General features: G+C 59.4%; 1 protein-coding gene across 3 annotated transcripts; it reads right to left on the reverse strand.

Annotated features, from left to right (window-relative positions):
* Positions 1-8: 8 nt before the first annotated feature.
* Positions 9-4,603, reverse strand: RING1 (ring finger protein 1). 3 transcript variants are annotated; one of them, XM_050306001.1, is made up of 7 exons: positions 4,593-4,603; positions 3,932-4,013; positions 3,276-3,436; positions 2,815-3,030; positions 2,067-2,363; positions 1,673-1,847; positions 9-456 (listed from the first exon to the last, which is right to left on the reverse strand). In XM_050306001.1, exons 2-7 carry the CDS (start codon positions 4,007-4,009, stop codon positions 355-357), a joined length of 1,029 nt encoding a protein of 342 aa, XP_050161958.1. In that variant the 5' UTR covers positions 4,010-4,013; positions 4,593-4,603; the 3' UTR covers positions 9-354. The 3 variants fall into 3 exon arrangements, with proteins under 3 accessions (XP_050161958.1, XP_050161957.1, XP_050161956.1); XM_050306000.1 differs by lacking the exon at positions 4,593-4,603 and adding an exon at positions 4,509-4,519; XM_050305999.1 differs by lacking the exon at positions 4,593-4,603 and adding an exon at positions 4,256-4,298.
* Positions 4,604-12,314: the final 7,711 nt, after the last annotated feature.

Here is a 12,314-nt window from a genome sequence, read left to right on the forward strand (position 1 = left end):
GACCCCTGGGGTTTTTGGAGACTCCCCAGGGGGATTTTGGAGACCCTCCAGGGGGATTTTGGGATTTCCCCCCCCTCCCCAAAATTCCCTCCATTCCTCCACTTGGGCACCACCAATCCCCACCTGGATCCCCCCTGAGGGCACATACTGGGTGGATCCCTGAGGGCTTTTTGGGGCCCCCCAAGTAGATTTTGGGGACTCTACTCAGGCACCACCAACCCCCTCCCGAATCCCCCGTGGGAGCACATTTGGGGGGCCCTGGGAGGGGTTTTGGGTCCTTGGAGGGGAGTTTGGGGGTCCCTCCGGCCAAGGGGGATTTTGGGGGTGCCTGGGGGGGATTTTTGGGGTCCCCCCTTATTTCTGCTCCTTGGTGGGGGCGTAGTAAAGCTCCAGGGGTTTGCTGAGCTTCCAGAACTTCTCGTTCACCAACTCCAGCGTCAGGGACCCATTCAGGGGCTACAGAGAAAGAGGAGTTAAAACACCCTCTGGGACCCCTCACCCAAAATCACCTGGAACCCCCCAAAATCTCCTTTGACCCCCCCAAAATGTCCTGTGACCCCCAAGCCCCCTCAAATCCCCCCAAATACCTCCCAAGCCCCCTGTGACCCCCTGGCTCCCTTTAACCCCCCAATCTCCCAAAACCCTCCTGTGACCCCCCAAAATCCCCTGTGACCCCCAAAATCTCCTGTGATCCCCCTCAAACCCCCTCATCCCCCATTTCTATCCCAATTCCCCCTCCTTTCCTCCCTGTTTGCGGGAGATGTCCAGCTTATTCCCAGGATATTCCCAGGATTAGCGGGATGGTGTCTGACGTGCTCCAGGCCTCCCCACCCCCCTCCCCATACTCTAACCCACTTCCCATTATTTCCTCCCCCCATTTCCCAATATTTCCTTCCCATTTCCCAGATATTTTGTGGTTACATCCGGGTGAATTCCAGGTCACTTCCAGGCTCACCGTGAAGGCGGAGGTGGCGCTGGTGGTGGTGTAGATGGTGTCCTGCTTCTCACCCTCCCCATCCCACCCGTTCCTGCTATTTCCTCCATTTCCCGGATATTTCCCCTCCATTTCCCGGATATTTCCCCTCCATTTCCCAGATATTTCCTGGATATTTCCCAGATGTTTCCAGGCTCACCGTGAAGGCGGAGGTGGCGCTGGTGGTGGTGTAGATGGTGTCCTGCTTCTCACCCTCCCCATCCCACCCCGTTCCCTGCTATTTCCTCCTTTCGACATTTCCAGGCTCACCGTGAAGGCGGAGGTGGCGCTGGTGGTGGGTAGATGGAGTCCTGCTCACCCTCCCCATTCCACCCCATCCCCCTATTTTCCCCCATTTCCCGGATATTTCCTCCCCATTTCCCAGACATTTCCGGGTTGCTCCCGGGCTCACCATGAAGGCGGAGGTGGCGCTGGTGGTGGTGTAGATGGTGTCCTGCTTCTCACCCTCCCCATCCCACCCCGTTCCCTGCTATTTCCCCTCCATTTCCCGGATATTCCCCAGATGTTTCCCGGCTCACCGTGAAGGCGGAGGTGGCGCTGGTGGTGGTGTAGATGGTGTCCTGCTTCTCACCCTCCCCATCCCACCCCGTTCCCTGCTATTTCCCCTCCATTTCCCTGCTATTTCCCCTCCATTTCCCGGATATTTCCCAGACATTTCCAGGTCACTTCCAGGCTCACCGTGAAGGCGGAGGTGGCGCTGGTGGTGGTGTAGATGGTGTACTGCTTCTCGCTGACGTGCTCCAGGCCGGGCCCGGGGTCGGGGCCGGGGGGCGGGGCCTCCTCCAGCGCGATCCGCAGCGCCAGGTACTTGGACAGGTGATCGACCGTGGCGTTCGACGTCGTCTTCACGTACCTGGGAACGACCCGGAATGCAACAGGAAATACAACAGGAAAAGGGGGAGGAACAGGAGAAAGCAGCAGGAAGGAGGAGGAGGAAGGAGGAGAAAGAAGGCAGGAAGAGAAAGAAGGAAGAAGAGGAGGAAAGGAGGAAGAGCAGGAAGGAAGAAGCAGGAAGAGCAGGAAGGAAGGAGAAGGAAAGAGCAGGAAGCAGAGCCCGGACTTGCGGCCTCACCTGGTCTGGGAATACTCGCCCTTGTCGACGAGCAGGGGGTGCGGGCGGAAGACGAGCTCGATCTCGCTGCTTCCCGCCTCCGCCTCCGCCTCCGGGCTGCCCCTGCCGCCGTTCCCGGGCCCTTCCGGCGGCGCCTCCGCGTCGGGGTCGGCGCCGGAGTCGTCGGAGGCGCGGGAGCGTTTGCGGCTCGGCCCCGCCGCCGCCTCGGGGGGGCTCAGGTGGGGGTCCAGGTTCTCCTCCCCCCCGCTGAACGTGGCGTTGTCCGACTCGGCGTGCAGCTTCCGCACCCGCTGGGCCCTGGGGGAGCAGGGAAGGGCACCCGGGAATAAGGGAAAAGTGGGAAAAGGGGGGAAAAATGGGGGAAAAGGGGAGAAAATGGGGGAAAAATGGGGGAAAAGGGGAGAAAATGGTGGGAAAAATGGGGAAAAAGGAGCCAAATCCAGCTGGGCCGGCACCGGAAACAGAGACTGTGCGACTGGGGAGAGGGGGGTTGGTGGGATTTTGGGGAGATCTGGGAGGTTTTTGATGAAACTGGGGGGGGGGTGATTTTATGAGAATAGGATGGAACTTTGCGGGAATTGGATGGACTTGGGGATTTGGGAATTCTGGGAGTGATTTTGAGGGTGATTTGGGGCAGACTTGGGTCGATTTGTCCCGCGCTTTGTGGCCATTTCGCCGCGACTTTCGCCAGATTTCAGTGGAACTCTGGGGTAAAACCCTCAGGAATTCGCAGGAATTCTGGGCCCACCTGTGCATGGCCTGCATCTTGAGGCCCTCCTCGATGCTGCTGCTGAGGGCCTGCTGGTTGTGGAGGCGGCTGAGCTTGGCCAGCACCCGGTCCTGGTGGGCCTCGTACTCGTCGCGGCTCGGGTAGATCTTGGAGATGAGGGCGTCGAAGTTGGGGTCGGGGCGCAGGGAACGCTTGGACACCAGCTTCTTCCGGCACGTGGGGCACTCCTTGTTCCTGGGAAAAGGGGGAAAGGAAAAGGGGTCAGTCAGAGCCAGGAAATGGAGGGAAAAGGGGAGGGAAAAGGGGGATACAGGTGACAGGGGAGGTGACAGGGAGGTGACAGACCCGCTGCGGCAGCGCGGTGACGATGCAGTCGGAGCAGAAGCGGTGCAGGGGGTGACAGGGGGAGGTGACAGGGGGGACACAGGGGGTGACACAGGTGACAGGGATGTCCCAGGGAGGTGACAGAGGTGACAGACCCGCTGCGGAGCGCGGTGACGATGCAGTCGGAGCAGAAGCGGTGCAGACACTCCTTGGTGGTCATGGTGTTCTTGAGCATGTCCAGGCAGATGGGGCACATCAGCTCCGAGTGCAGCGACCGAGGGGACACTGCGATCTCCGTCCCGTCCATGATGGCCTCCTGGGGGGACATTGGGGACAAATGACACCCTGAACACCCCCTGGGGACACCCCAACACCCCACAGGGACACCGCGATCTCCATCCCATCCATGATGGCCTCCTGGAGACACTGGGGACAGGAAGGGGACAAATGACACCGTGGGGACATCACTGGGGACATCACTGGGGACACTGGTCTCCACCCCATTTCAGGCTGTTTTTCCCCTATTTTGGGGTCTCTCCCCAACAATTTTTGGTTGATTCATCCCAGTTTTGGGGTCTCCCCTCCCCCATAATTTGGGGTATCTCACCCTCCCTAATTCGGGGTCTTCCCCCCTCCCCAGTTCCAGGTTGTTTTCCCCCTCAATTTGAGGTCTCTTCCCCCCACAATTTTGGGTTGGTTTTCACCCCAATTTCACGTTCTCTCCCCCCCTTAATTCGGGGTCTCTCCCACCCAATTTTGGGTCGTTTCGCCCTCAATTTGGGGGTCTCTCACCCACCCCCCAGCCCGTTACCTGCGGGGTTCGGTGCAGCTCGTACAGACTCAGTTCCCACGTCTTGTTGGCGCTCTGGGCGCTCGCGGGGGCGGCCATGGCCCTGAGGGGGGAGCCGGGGGGGGGTGCGTTCCGTCACCTCGAGATCCCCAAAACTCCCCCGGGACCCCCCAAAAAACCCCTCAAAAACATCCCCCAAAAAACCCTCGACACCCCCTCCCAAACAACTGTGACCCACGCCCAGACCCCCCCAACCTCCCTCTGTGACCCCTCAGATCCCCCAGGGCCCCCCCAGGACCCCCAAAACCCCTCCGGGAGCCCCAGACGCGCATCCCCCCCCCTCACCCGCCGCTTCCGCGCGACGGCGCCGCTTCCGGGCTGGCGCCGCCGGATGACGTAACGGAGCCCGGCCAGCCAATGGGGAGGCGCCGCCACACTCGGCCAATAACGGGGTGAGGGCGTGGTTATGTCGGCAAGTGGGCGTGGTCTGTGTTTCGGGGCGTGGTTTGGAAAAGACGTACCTGGGGGCGTGGTCTGGGCAGCTCGAGGGGCGTGGCTTGGGCACGACTCCCAGTCCCTCCCACTCCCTCCCAGTTACCTCCCGGTCCTTCCCAGTCCCTCCCAATTCCCTCTCAATTCCCTCCCAGTTCCCTCCCAGTCCCTCCCACTCCCTCCCAGTTACCTCCCGGTCCTTCCCAGTCCCTCCCACTTCCCTCCCAGTCCCTCCCACTTCCCTCCCAGTCCTCCCCAGTCCCTCCCAGTTCCCTCCCAGACTCTCCCAATCCCTCCCAATGCCTCCCAGCGGGAATCAGAGCCGGGAATTCCTGTCGTTCCATATTAAAATATAAATTTATTTATTTGGACTCTTTTTTAAAATCTCTCAGGAATAAAATCCAGGCGGGGGGAGGGGGGAAATTCGGGAATTCCCAGAGGGATTTGGGAATTCCCGACTCTCCCCCCCCTGCTCCCTCCCGTGCTGGATCCAGGGGGGGAAGGAGGTTTTTTGGGAGGGGGTTTTATCCAAGGAAACAGACGGGCCCCACCTGGAGCCGCCGGTCCTGGGAATTCCCAGGCAATTCCAGCCGGAAATCCTGGATCGGGAGCTGCTCCGGCCGCAGCTCCAGGAGCATCCGGGACTGCGGGAAAACAGGGAATGAGGGGGCCCCAAATCCATCCAGGGATATGCCAAATATATCCAGAAAAACCCAGATATATCCAGGGAAACCCCCCCAAATCCCCCCTTTTCCCTTTTCCCAGGATCTGAATTCCCCCAAATCCCATTTACCACCCCCTGGATCCCTTTTCCCACCCCACATCCCATTTCCCATCCCCCCCCGAACCCTCTTTTCCCATCCCAAATCCCGTTTTCCCACCTCCCAAATCCCTTCTCCCACCTTTCTCTCCCCCTGCCAATCCCATTCCCACCCCTCCAGCATTCCCCCTTTTCCTACCCCGCATCCGTCCAGCTGGGCCTTGGCGTGGGATCCGGGCTGGGATGATCCCAGCTCTTCGTCGTTGGCTCCCAGGAACCGCAGCGTTCCCTCATTCCCATCGCTGTTCCCGTTATTCCCGTCGCTGTTCCCAGCATTCCGGGGGCAGCGGATCCCGAAGCTCTGGCGGCCAGAGGTGCTGAGGAGCCTCAGGAACGTCACCTGCACCACCGGCAGCGGCCGCAGCTCCGAATCCCGGTAGGAAAACTGCGGGAAAAACACCAGGAAAATGGAGTCAGCCCCGGGGGGGGGGGGAAATTTGGCGATCGGGGCCGTTCCCGGGGCGATTCCTGAGGGATCCTCACCCGTTTTCCTGCCTGGGATCGGCTGAACCAGAGCGGAGTCGGAGATGCCTCCAGATCCAGTGGTACCTGGAAAAGGGGGGAGGGAAATCAGGGAGATCCCAAGATCTGGGGGGTGGGAATTTGAGGATCCCATTAATGGGGAATGTTGGGACCCCACTGACTGGGAATGTTTGGGATCCCATTCACCGGAATTTTTGGGATCTCACTCCCTGGGAATTCGGGAATGCCACTAATTGGGAATGCTGGGATCCCATTCCTTGGGAATACTGGAATCCCATCAACTGGAATCTTTGGGATCTCACTCTTGGAGAATTCGGGGATCCCATCAACTGGAAGTTTTTGGGATCCCATTCCTCAGGAACACCAGAATCCCATCAAACAGCATTTCCAGGATCTCACTCCTCGGGAATGCCGCTAACCGGGGGACTCAGGGACCCTCCCAACCCCCCAAATTCCATCACCTCCTGGAATTCCGGGGCCGGGAAGACGCAGCTCTCGCCCCCAGCCGTGAAGTTGCAGAAGACCTTGAAGGAATCCCGGGAACAGCCCTGGTTGGGGTCAATCCAATATTCCCCTGCAGCAGGAAAACTGGGATCACACAACCCACACACAACACCCAGGGGGAGCCAAACCCCAGATTTTAGGGATAAAAATAAAAGTTTTGGGATCTGAAACCCACGGTTTCGGGGCAAACCTCTGTTATCAGGATTAAAACCCTATTTTTTTGGGAGCAAACCTCCATTTTTTGGGATCCAAACCCCTTTTTTTGGGGAGCAAGCCCCCTGGTTTGGTGTCCAAAATCTCATTTTTTGGGAGCAAACCCCGATTTTTTTGTTCCAACCTCCAATTTTTGGCCTCCAAACCCCCTTTTTACCCAATTTTTGGACTCCAACCCCCATTTTTGGCCCCAGAATTCTCATTTTTAGGCTCCAAAGCCCCACTTCTTGCTCCCAAACGCACCGTCGGGCAGGTGGGGGTGGGCGAGCCGCAGGTCCCGGCAGGTCCTGGCCGGGTGTTCCCGGGATCCCTCGGGATTGCGGAGCCGCTCCAGCTCCTTCCTCAGGGAATTCAGGGAGCGCAGGATCCCCTCCCCTACATCCCCCTCCCCTTCCCAGGAAAGCGCCGAAGCGTCCAGGGAGCGCTTGGATTTCTTGGGAATTATTTGGAGGGGGAGGGGCTGGATCACCTCGCCGGGGGGGCCCTGGGGGGAGGGGAAAAGGGGGGAGGAAAACACACCCAAAATAAGCATCAGGATCCCCCTCAAATCCACCCAGGAATACCCGGACCACCCCAAACACCCTGGAACCCCCTGAAACCCACCGGGACCCCCAAACCTCCCACAACACCCCAGGACCCCTCCAAATCCTCCCCCTCAACTCCCCCTTGACCTCCACAAAGTGCCTCCAAATCTGCCCTGGGATCCCAAAATCCCTCAAAAAACCCCCAAACCTCCCCAAAACCACTCAACCCTCCCTGCAAAAACCCAAAACCCCCAAGCCCCCAAAAAACCCTCACCCTGTTCCCAAACCCACCCAAAACCCCCAAGCCTCCCCCAGTCCCCTGGAGCCCCCAAACCTCCTCAAACCCTCCAACCACCCCAAAACCCCTGGGACCCCCAAAGTCCCTCACAGGATGTCCAGGGGTCCAGGGGTCCCAGCTGTCCTTTGGGTCGGCTTGGCCCTGGGGAGACAATTTGGGGGATTGAGGAGGAATTAAGGTGGTTTGGGGGTCATGAGGGGATTTGGGAGAGGCGTAAGGGGTTTTAGGGGTTTTGGGGGTTAGAGAGGATTTGAGGGGTTCTGGGGAGCTTTGGGGGGTTTTGAGGGGCTTGAGGGGATTTTTGGAAGGAGGATTGGGTTTTTTTGGGGGGTTGGGGGTTTTCTGGGAGGTCTCAGGAGGTTTTGGGGTGTTTTTTTTTGGGGGGGGTCCCACCATGGCTCCTTTGGCTCCTTTGGGACCAGCCGGACCCTGCGGGAAAAAAAGGCAAGGGGGGTGTTAAATTTAGGGGGAGAGAACCCCCCAAAATCCAAGAGGGGGGAGAAATTTGGGGGACGGGGGGGGAGACAAAACACCCCCCCCCATCCCAAAATATCTGGGGGGGCAAAACTCACAGGGTGCCCCGGGGGGCCGGAGGGGCCGAGGGGTCCCGATGCTCCCGGCATTCCCTAGGGGGAGGCAAAGGGGGAGAGACCCCCCCAAAATTATCAAGAAATTATCAACAAATTCCCCCAAAACCCCGCAACTCCCTCCAAACCCCCTAGAAAGCCCCAGGACCTACCAACCCCCGAAATCTCCCTCAAATCGCCCCTTGACCCCCAAAGCCCACCAGGACCCCCATACCCCCTCAAATGCCCCCAAGCCCCTCCCAGACCCTCCAACCCCCTTCAAAACCCCCAAACTCCTCCCAGGACTTACCAAGCCCCCCAGGACTCCCCCAAATTCTCCACACCCCAAAGCCTCCTGAAACCTCCTGGAAACTTCCCACCCAAAAAACCCTCAAACCCCCAGGCCCTTCAAATGCTCCCCAAAGCTCCCAAAATCCCCTCGACACCTCCTCGTGACCTCCCAAACCTCCCCAACTCCCCACCAAACCTCCCAAATTCCCTCAAATCCCCCCAACTTCTCCCCAAACCCCCTCAATTCCTCCCCAAACCACCCCTATGACCCCCCAGTTTCTCCATAAACCCCCATATTCCCTCCAGTGCCCCCCTCACCGTGTCCCCCTTGCTCCGGTGGATCCGGGGAGTCCCGGCAGGCCCGCTCCCCTTTGTCCCCCTGCTCGCCGGGGGGGCCGATCAGCCCGATCAGCCCGGGGTGACCCTGAGAGAGGGAGGGGACACCCCAAAGTTTGGGGGGGGATTTGAGTGGGTTTGGGGGATTAGAAGCAATTTGGGGGGATTTGAAGGATTTATGAGGGTTTGGGGGTTTGGGAAGTCCTGGGGTGGTTCTGGGGGATTTGGGGAGGGGTTAGGGGTCCTGGGTGGGATTTAGGGGGATTTGAAAGGAATTGGGGGGAATATGGGGGGATTTGAAGAGATTTAGGAGGGTTTGGGAGGTTTGGGGCTGTTGGGGGGGGGGTATTGGGAGGTCCTGGGCTGGTTTTGGGGACCCTGGGGGGGTTGTTTCCCCCCCAAATTGGGGTTGAGGGACCCCCCTCCTCACCTTCTCCCCTTTGGCTCCAGCGTCTCCCCTGAGCCCAGGAATTCCAGGGGGTCCCTGCAGGATCAGCCATGGAATTTTGGGGGGGGATAAACGTGGGGACCCCCTTTTTTGTGGGGGGCAGGGATAAAGGGGGTACTCCCCACCCCCCTCATTTTTTGGGGGGGGTCTCTCTCACTCACCACCGGTCCGGGGGGTCCTGCCTGGCCTCTCATTCCTGGTTTTCCTTGTTCTCCCTGGGAGGGGAAGGAAAGGTGGGATTTGGGGGGGTACCTGATTCCAGGATTTGGGGGGGATTTGGGGGTCTCAGTCCCAATATTTGGGGGTCCTGATCCCAGGACTTGGGGGTTCTGATCCCACAATTCTGGGGGTCTCAATCCTGGGATTTTGGGGAGTTAATCCCCGTATTTGGAGGGTGTCAATCCCGGGATTTTGGGCTCTAATTCCCGGGATTTGGGGGGGTGTTTCCCTCACCACGGCTCCCGGTAGCCCCCTCAGTCCGTCGGGTCCCGTTTTCCCGGCAGCTCCCGCGGGTCCCACAGGCCCCGTTTTCCCGGGAGCGCCTCCGGCTCCGGCTTCTCCCTGTGGGAACAGCCATGATCCTGGGCCTGAGGGCGATCCAATGGATCCTCCCAGGATCCCCAGGATCACCCACCTTGGCCCCCTTCTCGCCCTGACGCCCCTCGGGGCCGCGCGATCCGGCGGGACCCTGCGGAGAAACGGGAGGGGTGTCCGGAGGGATCTGCGATCCCAAGGGAGGGATCTGGGACCCTGGGGAGGAGTCTGGGATCCCAGGGGAGGGATCAGGGGGAGGGGGAGAATCTGGAATGGGGAGAGGGATCTGGGATCCAGGGGAGGGATCTCTGGGATGCCAGGGGAGGGATCTGGGATCGCAGGGTTTGGGATCTGGGCTGGAGGGGAAGGGGGAGGGCATCTGGAATCTTTGGGATCTTACCCTCTTGCCAAGAGGTCCGGGGGGTCCATTCTCGCCCGTGGGACCCGGAGAGCCCTGAGGGGAGAGGGGAGTGAGGAAGCAAATCCTGAATTTCCCAAGGACCCAAATCCCAACATTCCCAAGGAATCAAATCCCGACATTCCTAAGTAGTGAGATTCCAAAATTCCCAAGGAATCATATCCCAAAAGTCCTGAGTGGCGAGATCCAAGTATTCCCAATCCCAGGCATCCCAACATTCCTGAATACTTGGGATCCCCAAATTCCCATGGACTGGGATCCCAAAATTCCTGCGCAGCAGAATTCCAATGTCTCCAACGAGCCACATCTCAAATTTCCAGAGGCTCAGCATCCCAACATAGTGGGATTCTTCCTGGCATTCCCAGCATTCCTGGCATTCCCAGAATTCCTGGAATTCCCAAAACTCACCGGCTCTCCGGGCTCTCCATCCTCCCCTCTCTCCCCCTTGGCTCCATCCTGGCCCTGTGGGAACACAAATCCCGGGATTCACCCCCCCAAATCCCAGATTTTTTCAGGTGGAAATCCTGGAATTCCAGGGGGAAATCCGGGAATTCCGGGCTCCACTCACCCTGGGGCCCATCTCTCCGGGTGCTCCGGGATCACCAGGGAATCCCACAGGACCCTAAAACAAGGGAAATCCCGGATTTTGGGGGGGCCCAGAGGGGGAAACACCCTCTCCCCCCCTGAAATCCCTCGGGATCCCCCCAGAATTCCTGGGATTGGGGCCACTCACGGGATTTCCTTTGGGACCGTCGTCTCCGGGGGGGCCTTTCCCTCCCGGGGGTCCGGCGGCTCCGGAGGCTCCGGATTCTCCCTTTTCCCCCCGTTCCCCGCGGGGGCCCTGGTGGGGGGAAGGGGGAAAAAAAATGTGATTAGGACCCAGAATTGCGGGATTCGGCCCCAAACTTTTGGCCCCAAATTTTTGGGATTTGGCCATGACATTTGGGATTCTGCCCCGGAATCGCAGGATCAGCCCCAGAATTTAGGGGATTCGGCTGCCCCAGGGGTGGATTTTGGGGTCTCACCTTGACTCCTGGCTCTCCCTGGATTCCTGGAGTTCCGGGTTCCCCAGGAGCGCCCTGGAAGAGGATGGGGCAGGGGGAAGGAGAGGGGGGAGACCCCCCCAATTCCAGTGGGATCTCCCAAATCCATGGAGAGAACCCCCCTCCCCCACCACCTTGTCCCCCCAAATCCAGCCCCAAATTCCAGCTGGGACATCCCAAATCCAGGCTGGAACCCCCCAAGTCCCACCTCGATCCCCTAAACTCCTCCAGGACCCTCCAAACCCCACCCCCTCATATCCCCCAAATCCCACCTGGAACCTCCCAAATCCAAAGGGGATCCCCAAAATTTCATCGAGGATCCCCCCAGACTCCATCAAGGACCCCTCAAATCACCCCCAAACCCCATCTGGGACCCCCCAAAACCTGTCTCCCCCCAAAATCCTGGGATTTACCTTCTCCCCGGGGGGTCCCACATTCCCGATGCCTCCGGGGGGTCCTTGAGGTCCCTGGGGGGGTTTTTTTGGAGGGAGAGAGGCACAATGAGATTCCTCTCCCCCCAGATTTTTTTGGGGTGACCCCAAACCACTCCAAATTTTTGGAATGAAAGGTGAAGGTCACCCCCAAATTTTGGGAATGAGGGTGGGGGTCACTCACAGATGCTCCGGAGGCTCCGGCGGGACCTCGAGGGCCAGGAGGTCCCGGGGGGCCCTTTTTTTTGGGGGGGGAGGATGGAGGAAGAAATTTTGAAAGTCAGAGAGGGCTTTGAGAGGTCTGGGGGGGGTTGAGGGGGTTTTGAGGGGTCACTCACCAGGGGTCCCACGTCCCCCGTCTCCCCCTTGTCACCAGCAGGACCCGGAGAGCCCTGGGGGGGTTGTGTGTGAAATTTGGGGGGTCAGGGGGGTCCAGGGGTAGGTTTTGGAGTCTGGGGGAATGTTTGGGGGGTCCAGGGGTGGGGTTTGGGGTCCAGGGAGGAATTTGGGATCTGGGGGGGGATCCAGAGGTGTTTTTTTGGGTGGGAGGTGGTTTGGGGTCTCAGGGGTGGATTTTAGGGTTGAGAGGAGGTTTATTGGGTTCGGGGGTTTGGGAGGGTTGGTGGTGGGTTTTGGGGTCCGGGGAGGTCTCACCTGCATCCCAACAGGTCCGGGGGGCCCATTGAAGCCCCTTGTGCCCTCATCCCCCTTGACTCCAAAATGCCCTTGGGGTCCCCGAGCCCCTGGCTCCCCATCGGCTCCCTGGGGAGGCAGGAGGGGTCAGTCCTCCCAGAATTTTGGGGAAAAAACCCCAAAGTTTGCGGAAAAAAACGCCCAAAATTTGGGTGAAAACCCCTAGAAAATTCGGTGGAAAGAACCCCCCAAAGTTCGGGGGAAAAAACCACAAAAAAGGGGGAAATCCCCCCAATAATGGGGGTCAGGGACCCCCAATTTGATCCCCCCCCAATTTCATCCCCAAAAGTCCCTCCTGACCCCCCCAAAA

This window comes from Myiozetetes cayanensis, unplaced genomic scaffold (genome assembly GCF_022539395.1).
Source record: "Myiozetetes cayanensis isolate MyiCay16 unplaced genomic scaffold, myiCay2020 scf106, whole genome shotgun sequence".
In the NCBI taxonomy this organism is placed as follows: Eukaryota; Metazoa; Chordata; class Aves; order Passeriformes; family Tyrannidae; genus Myiozetetes; species Myiozetetes cayanensis.